Source organism: Sinocyclocheilus rhinocerous, unplaced genomic scaffold (assembly GCF_001515625.1).
Source record: "Sinocyclocheilus rhinocerous isolate Xijiao unplaced genomic scaffold, SAMN03320098_v1.1 scaffold352, whole genome shotgun sequence".
NCBI classification, from domain to species: Eukaryota; Metazoa; Chordata; class Actinopteri; order Cypriniformes; family Cyprinidae; genus Sinocyclocheilus; species Sinocyclocheilus rhinocerous.
Genome location: NW_015642448.1, coordinates 1,794,686 through 1,803,727, shown reverse-complemented (window position 1 = coordinate 1,803,727; position 9,042 = coordinate 1,794,686). Strand labels below are relative to the sequence as shown.

The window sequence follows — 9,042 nt, the reverse complement described above, 5'->3', positions numbered from 1 at the left end:
TTTGGCAATTTGAAGCAACAGTTGGAAATGCAACAATGTTTAAACAATTTCAACTATATGCAAATGAGAAATGGCCTCCCATGAAATAAAGGAATAGTTCACCCAAAAATGAAAATTTGCTGAAATTTGATTCACCCTCAGGCTATCCAAGATGTAAAGGAGTTTGTTTCTTCAGCGTAACACATATGAGAAATTTAGCATTACATCACTTGCTCACCAATAGATCCTCTGCAGTGAATGGGTTTGTAAGAAACAACCCCCATTTAAAAGTGTTTTAACTTTAAACTGTCACTTCCAGCTAAAATACAAGTCCATAATCCATAATAAAGCTTCCTCCAGTGAAAAAGAAGTCCATCCCCCAACTGTTTGGATTGTTTTTGCTAAAAGGTGCTTGATCTGTGCATATATCTCTCCCGATTCAGATGAGACAAATTGTTCACTGCAGAAAGCAATATTATAGATAGAGGACTCATTTGAGGTTAAAAGTATGTTGGAATTTTCATTTTTGGGTGAACTATTCCTTTAATCAATGTTACAATAAAAATGTAACAGTATGCATTTCCAAAACAATAAAAATCTTGAGAAGTTGGTATATCTAGGCACTATAAACATCCTAGCAACCTGCTGAAATTTAGTTGTTTGTTATATAAAAAAATTATTCTGCCAGGAACATAAATACGAATGCAAATGAATGCTTCTCATTATACATGCAAGCATAAAGGCATTAAAAAAATGTCAACTTACAGCACTGTTAAAGGGGAGAAAAAAACAATTCTGAATAAATAAATGTTGTTTTGTACTGTATGAGCCAAATTTATTTAATATTCGACTGAGTACAAAATTAAAACTTGCAAAGTAATTTGAAACCCTGTACACTTTCAAATGCATGGAGAGAATAGATTATGGCATTACATATCCAAAAAAAACAAAATAACAATTGAAAATGCCTTACTGGTAATACAATATAATGCCAAAGTTATTGTTGTCTACTCGCTTCATCGTAGAAAGCTCTTTGAAATCAAACAGTAAAGGGTTAAACATTACCTCAGACGTTGTGACTGCATTACATGTACAATGCAAAGTTCACAGAGAAAGAAAATGTAAAAATTAAGATAAATGTTAGACATTTCATGATATACTTTGGTAATATCTATATAGACAGGAAGAAATATCATTCTTCAACATGTAGTAGATGACTTGGTAAAATAGGAAGAGCTTTAAAATGTTTGTTTAAAAACACACACACACACAGGAAAGAGAAGAAGATGAGGAAGAGTGACATCTATGCTGCTGACCGGCGTCTAATCATGAAGGCCCCTCGTTGCAGCTGCCCTAAATAGATCCTCATCTTCGTACTGTCACTTGTCTTTCTCACCCAGATCTGCAAGAGAATCGAAATCCAAGACAAAGCACTTCAGTATTTATCCTGTACCAACTTCTTCCAGCATCCAAATGAATTCCAAACAGTGATTTGTACTCCAAAGCCACAGGCTCAGCAAGTAAAAGTCCAGATCTATGCAGTGAGTTATTGATGCTGGCATTAAAAGGATGCAAATGAGACAAAAGCTATTGGAAAAACATCCTCGTACACTTTGATATGGATGCAGATTACAATAAATGAGAGCGACTAAATGAGAATTTTCCTCTTCTGGCCCTCCAAAGCTACTGCACTTGGGCTGATCTCAATAACCTGCCGTTTATTCCCCTCCGAGCAGGTCATTAGTTTGAAGAGCACAGTCATTTGTTTAGCACCAATCAGAAGAGAGAATCAGACACAAACCTCATTGGTCCCCACAGAGCTGATGACACAGCTGATCTTGGTGTTCTCCTTGGACTCCAGATAGACTGCTTGACTTTTATGGTACCTGAAACAATAACAGCATTAGTCATTTAAGATCCACTAGACTGAGAGACTATTACAGAAAATTCCCTTTAGGGGCATGTTCTCAGTCAGGCACTGTATGTGAGCTTATCTCCTCACATATCGCCACTGAAAAAGCAATATTTAGGCTTTAAGGATTTCCCAAAAAAGATAATTCTGCCATAATTTTCTCACCCTCATGAAATTTCGCATGCAAGAATTCACTTATTGATATAAGAGACTGATATGCAATTAAAAATTCCTAAAATAAAATTATTTCTGCTAAAGGGAGCAATACCAGCTCCTAAATGTAGAAGTGTACTTATTTTTTCCACACAAGGCAATTACATAGATATTCTGTAACCAAGTTACATTTTTATGGTTATCATTTGGTAAATTATACCACCTTCAACCAGCAATAAAGTTCCAGCATGGATCTGTCCACACAAGCAATTTTTAATACTATTTAATTAAATTAATATTTAATTCAATTCTGATTTATGTGTTTTAGTTATAATGTACATAAAAACGAAAATTAAATTTGTTCTCTACAAATTATGTAAATTATATAGGGCAGTGTTTCAGACTGATTTAGACTAGCAACTCGTCTTTTCGACCTATTCACCAAAATAACTGATTCATACTAGTCATTTGTTTTGGAAACCAGGTTAAACTGATCACGCTGCATATTTTTGATTTACTAAAAGGAATCATTTCACACATGTTTTTGATTTACAACTTTTCTGATGTCAAAAAAGCTCTTCTGACCTATATGTTAGCTTTCTTTTGCTCGCGCTGATATTATAGGCTTTCTCTGGTTCTAAATGAAGTGACTGAGCACTGCGCATGTGCTGAAGTCTTCAGAAATGTATCAGAAATACATGGTAAAAGAAGTGCATGTAAACAACTATGTCTATCAGACTACACCGTTTAGGGTTCCTATAAACAGAACTTTTAGAATCTGAAATCACACTGGATTCATCCTGACTGACAAATATTACTGCGTGTACACATACCTCCAGCCTTCAAGAGTCATTTGTTCGGGAATCAGATTAGACTGGTCATGTTGTAAACTCAGCATAAAAAGAAATACCGTCTCACATTCAATTGCTTTTACTTCCGGCAGATTTCTTAACATATTATAACGATCCAGTCAGTGAAACGACAACTTGACGGTTTTTTAGCTTGCTTTTTATTCACGAGAGCGCCCGAGGCAAACCCAACGCTTGAGCTCTACTCTCTCTCTCTGAACTCACAAACTTCCAGAACCTTTCCCCCAGACTCCACCCACACACGAGTGCGCAGACTCGTTCTTCAGAAGAACACCCACCCCTTAAAGCCCCCATGCAAAAAGAACACAAAACACAGGAACAGAACATATTTGACTTAAATCACACATGACAGCATAACACACTTTTTCAGACTTGCTACACTGCCCCCCACTGCGTCTATTACTCAGTTCGGAACGCAGAAGCCCTGGCTGTTCAAATTGACCAAAATGCTGACTCAGTGCCCCGACAAGTGCCTTATAATCATGTCTATTTTCAGGGCAAAGCTATAACAAACAGTTCAGAGCATCATCTGTAAGGCACATAGCCAATTCAAGAGCTTTGCGGTCCTCCGACCAGTTCCCAGCATGAGCCAACAGTTCAAACTGTGCGTGAAAAGCTTCCCAATCAGCTTTACCTGAGAATTTGGGGGTTTTAACAGCCACCGCGGCAGCACGGGCGCCACCGTGTTCATTCACCTCTGTCAACAGCACGGCTCCGTGGGCGCCGCCATGTCTGTTTACATCCGACAACAGCGGGGTTCCGTGCGCACCACTGTATCTGTTCGCATCCGAAGCCAGCGCGGTCCCGTGCGCGCCGCTGTGTCTGTTGGATGTCCCAGTGAAAGTTCAGCAGCTCTCGGTGACACTCGAATCCGGCGGTGAAAGCCCGGCGTCTGCAGCCATCCTCCTCGTAGCCTCCTTCACACGAGCCTTGTGCGAATCCAGATAGCCATCTGTTGCGAATCGATCAGAAGCCCATGCCGAAGCGTCCAGAGCCTCCTGAAACATTCGGCTCGCGCCTGGCTCGGATTTAATATTTTCTCGAGTCTGCTTCCGCATCGTGCTGCCGGGACAATAATGTCAGTAATCCCGTAGACCAACTGGATTCGGTTAGGTCACTTCTGACACCAGTGTAACGATCCAGTCAGTGAAACGACAACTTGACGGTCGACGCGTTTCAAAAAGGCGGGGCATAGAGGAGAAACAATAATGTACAGTATGTGGAAAATAATGTGTTTTTTGAACTTTACACCGCATAAACACAATTCATTACACCAAATACACAAAATAATGTTCTTTTTAGCAGCATCATATGACCCCTTTAAATATTTCTATTAACATAAACTGTTCAACTGAGACATTAACTAAACATTTTAAACAGGCATTTAACAAACAAAAATTGAATAATGAGTCCCTGTGTATCAAAAGTTGCAGTGAGTATCTTGTGTAGCCACCAGAGAGGCTTCCCCACTATTCCACAAATGCAGTTCTCAGACAGTTCTGGGCAGACACGTGGTTTGCCAATGCAAGGACGATCAGCTGTCCTTCCTGTCACCCTGTAGCACTGTCTTAGGCCTCTTACATTACGGACAGTGCAGTTTATTGCTCTGGCCACATTTGCAGTCCTCATGCCTCCTTGCAGCAGGACTATGGCATGTTCATGCAGGTGATCAGGAACCCTGGGCATTCTGGTGTTATTCAGAGTCAGTAGAAAGGTCTCTTTACTTTCCTAAGTTACTTTCCTAAGTTACTGTACCTGTGACCTTAATTGTCTACTGCCTGTAAACCTTAAGTGCCTTAAGGACTGTTCCACATCTGCATGTGAAATAATTGTTTATGGTTTATTGAACAAGCATGCATAACATTGTTTAAACCTTTTGCAATAAAGACATGTACAGCTTATTTGGATTTCACAAAATTACCTTTAAAATACAGCATCCTGAAAAGGGGACATATCTTTTTTTGCTGAGTTTATGTGTGCTTGCAGCCCGTGATCTCAATAGAAAGAGGTTTTTCAGCATTATTTCTCCATTTTACTGCATTACACTACACTAGACTACTTCAATACAGAACGCAAACTTACATTCACAATTCAGGTAAAACGCAATTTCTTTTACTATCTTTCACTGTGAAAATTATGCAGCAATGGCATAGATTCAGCAGCGAGGAAAGAACTGCCTCTCAAGAGTCACTTGTTTGTGAATCAGACCGTTCATACTGCATGTTTGTTTCTGGCATGCAACCCGCTGAGGAGGACAACTTAATACATTTTATTATTTTTGTTACATAACATTGAATGCAGACTGCAAGCTCACTTTTACAAGTCAAGTAAAGTATGATTTATTTTGCTGTGGCACAAAACCAATAGTAACAGTGACGGTTGCCTTAGCAAACGCCACTAATTAGAGAGGGAGAGCTTGTCATCTCTTAAAACACAGCGCAGAGAGAGAGAGAGAGAGTAAAAGTAGCCTGTGGCTTCAACCTTCTCACATAAACATCCTCTGGAAAAGTTCAGATAGCTGCATAACTAAACCTCTCCACTCATCATTAAAAAAAGCAGAATAAAACTGCATTTAATATACATGCAACATTATACATTTAATGTCTGCGGTATCACCCTAGACCACATTTCCTCCTCCGCTCACTCTCTCCTCATCTGCACACAAATATTCCGGTTGGATTGCATTGCTGATAGCTATGGCAGCCCACTGTCTAAAGGGCACGACTGGATGAATGCGTGTTGACACACTCATAAAAATCCAGAGGCATTCTTGACGTTTAATGTCACAAATGCACAAGACAAAGTAATCTTCAGACCTCATCCTAAACCACAAGCTTCCTGTGCACTTTGATCACACAAACAATGAAATAAATATTTAGATAGTTTGTACAGAGTATTGCATGTCAGAATATGTGGATCATCATGCCCATGATGTTTGCATTATTAAATATCACGACACAAATGACGGTAAATACCATGTCAGCAATGCATGACCTGAATCCTGGCACAGATGTTACAGGAAACTACCTCTTGCAAATACATCACATACACAACCTTACGTACACATAACTAATGAAATAACAGCTTAAAGTAATAACTGAGATATTAAAGATAGCATCTTCTTACAGCCCAAATACAATACAAATCTGAAAGCAACAAGCTTCAAATATTCTTTAAACAACCTCTTCTACATGCCATGTTACTTTAATGCCGCAATCATTATGAAAAATTGTAAACATTTTAAGATACAAATTATGCATACAAATAAGCCTTTATGATTATTACAGACAGATAGATAGAATGATAAAAAGAATGATAGGCAGAACGATAGATAGAACGATAGACAGAACGATAGAACAATAGATAGATAGATAGAGAGAAAGAGAGAGACAGACAGACAGACAGACAGACAGACACAGACACAGACACAGACACAGATAGACAGATAGATAGATAGATGATAGATAGATAGATAGATAGATCGTCTAAGTCTGTCTTGTCTCAGTTCAGTCCAACTCTGTGAAGTGACTTTGTCCTTTATGTAAACTATAATATGATAGAATTGAAAATCAGAAGACTGAATGCTCCATCTTGTGGTCAGTATAAATACCAGAGAGTACTAAGATTTTTTGGAGGCTTTTGGGGTCTTGCAAGAATCAGAGGGTCAACTGGTAGAAGCAGTAAGTACACCATTAATTTCCACAATGTAAATCAGACAGTCTTCATAAGGGCTTTTCACACTGTGTTTTACCCTGGGTTATCATCTGTTTAAACCAACAATATTTAGTCACTGACCTTATAAATATGCAAAACCGCATGTTATGTCAGAGTTAAGAAATATACAGTGTGAAATCTTAAAACCAGAATAGTGTAATGAAGTCTGAACTGTGTGAAGCATGATAACTCAGAATTACATTCACCCGGGGTTAATAATGTTTGAAAAGCCCAGTAGAACACAGAGTACCTTACCATCTCTTATCATAGTAGAGTTTCCCCTCCTCTATCCGTGCCTCATAACGCTGGCATGGGGTGTCCACTGGAGTCGATGGGAGGTGCTCTGGAGAAGACGGGGACGCTGAAAAACATCACACATTCATATTCAATTAATTTCAAATTTATTTTAAAGCCTTTGTGGCTAAAATAAACTGATAAGAAATTTCTGGCAAAATATATGGGGAATCACCTCTAAAAGACAAAACGTCCATACCTGGTCTTTTCGGAGATTTAAGCTATAAAGGAAATGAAGCAAAAAAAGAAGGTTGTTTTGATTTTCTTCAGCAATCTCAGTTTTAAAAACGACAGACATGGACAAACAACTTGATATCTTGGTCAACTACTAATCGGCAGTAAATCCAATAGTATGTCAGAGTCAAAAACCTATTTTCTATTTTTTTTTTTTTTTAGTTTAAGTATTTTTTTCCCCCTTTTAAACACAGCCAGTTTCTTCTTATCACCAAGTAATACATGAGAAAATTCAGATATCACTGAGTAATAAAACATAATGACATTTTCAGGGGACCTTACTTTTTTTTACCTAATAGAGAGCTTTCAGGGAAAAAAAAAAAGCCTTTCTTCAAAGGCTTTGAAGCCTTTCTTCAAAGCCAAGATGTGAGTCAAAGACTTTCATTACGTTTTGATGAAATGGAAATTTAGATTAAACTTTTTCTATCACACTTTTTCTCATCTCATAGCCTGCAAACGAATATGCAAGTGTATTACAATTTGATTAACAATGATATTGCTGTAGAATGAGACATTGAAAATTAGGCAAAAACATACTATGATATGGTATCTGTGAGGCAGTGAAATTTGTACTTAGCTAGACTTTTATGGGGCTTCATAAAAATGGAGTCAATTACAATTTTACTGAGACCTAACCTTACCTTGTTTAATGTTCTTAGATCCTCCATGATCTGTTCATCACTGAGTAAATAGTTTAACTGGGGTGAGGATAGTTAAGAAACCTGATTATGAAAATAGAGGTCCTTTACATAATAAACTCTTAAAGGTACAGTAGCAGTAACAGGCTATTTAAACTAAAGAGCCCCTATTATGCCATTTTTAAGGTTCCTAATATTGTTTTGGGAGTCTCCTACAATAAGTTTACATGCATGCAAGGTCAAAAAACTCTTTTGTTTTCTCAAAATATGCATTTAATATCACCTCATTTTCCAACAATTCTCAAATGATTCGTTTGAAGCAGTCCTAAGATTCAGTCTCTCTAAACCCGTAATTTATGTGATCCTACTCTGCTCTGATTGGTCAGATGGCCCAGTTTGTTGTGATCGGTCTACTGCCTACAGCACATATACTTACAGGTTGTGATTCAGTGGAGCCAGCTGATAATAATAAACTGGGTACAGAGCCATCTTTCAAGAGCAAGCGTTTTGTGAATCCCGTGATGAAATCCCCGAGATTAGAAAAAAGACTTTTCCGTTGTACTGCTGTGGTACAATGGAAAAAAATAATTATAACCACTGATTCTTTGCAGTCTCATCTTTCGGGAAGTGAAAATAAAATGAATTTACTTTCACAGCATAGGACAGAGTGTCTTCTCAACATGATGTTAACCAATAACCACACGAACAAGCTACTGTGTTTGAGGGTGGGGTTTAAGTTGTTCGCACCCGGCCAAAGTAGAACATAGGCGGGCATTATGCAAATATGTTACCCCGTGACATGTAGCCGTCACAGAAGTGGGATTTGAATACTGATGACTCGTTTAGGCTGTTCAGAGTCAACTCTTTCTTTTTGGGAGACAATAACTTTATTTAACGTGCGCTTTCGGCTTGACAACTTTGCAGATTGTTGTGTAAAGCTACATTACACATTTCATGAAAGGCAACATTCGAAATTGCATAATATGGGCACTTTAATACTAAAGGTTTGAGAGAGGTTGTAAATCGTCATGTAAAACTGCACTGCATTGTTTTTGGTGCCAGAGTCTATGACTAACATTAGAAATGGACTTCAGGGAATTAAATAAAGTGCTACAGATTAGGGCTGGGCGATATGTGCAAAAATTCATATCTCGGTATTTTTGGGCAGATTTGCGATATACGGTATATATCTTGGTATTTTCGTTTTTGTATTAAAAAAATCTGTATTTAATATATATATATATATATA

The 9,042-nt window shown here is 37.9% G+C and overlaps 1 protein-coding gene across 2 annotated transcripts in view; it reads right to left on the bottom strand.

The window, feature by feature from the left end:
- Positions 1-802: 802 nt before the first annotated feature.
- suds3 (SDS3 homolog, SIN3A corepressor complex component) overlaps positions 803-9,042 on the bottom strand; it is a 20,456-nt gene continuing 12,216 nt past the window's right edge. The window contains exons 8-12 of one of the 2 annotated variants that reach the window (XM_016572821.1): positions 7,797-7,858; positions 7,097-7,142; positions 6,883-6,988; positions 1,781-1,865; positions 803-1,381 (exon numbers count right to left, since the gene is read on the bottom strand). In XM_016572821.1, the coding sequence (XP_016428307.1) occupies positions 1,283-1,381; positions 1,781-1,865; positions 6,883-6,988; positions 7,097-7,142; positions 7,797-7,858 (398 nt within the window). In that variant the 3' untranslated portion in view covers positions 803-1,282. The remainder of the gene's footprint in view (positions 1,382-1,780; positions 1,866-6,882; positions 6,989-7,096; positions 7,143-7,796; positions 7,859-9,042) is intronic. The other variant, XM_016572823.1, reaches the window with a different exon arrangement.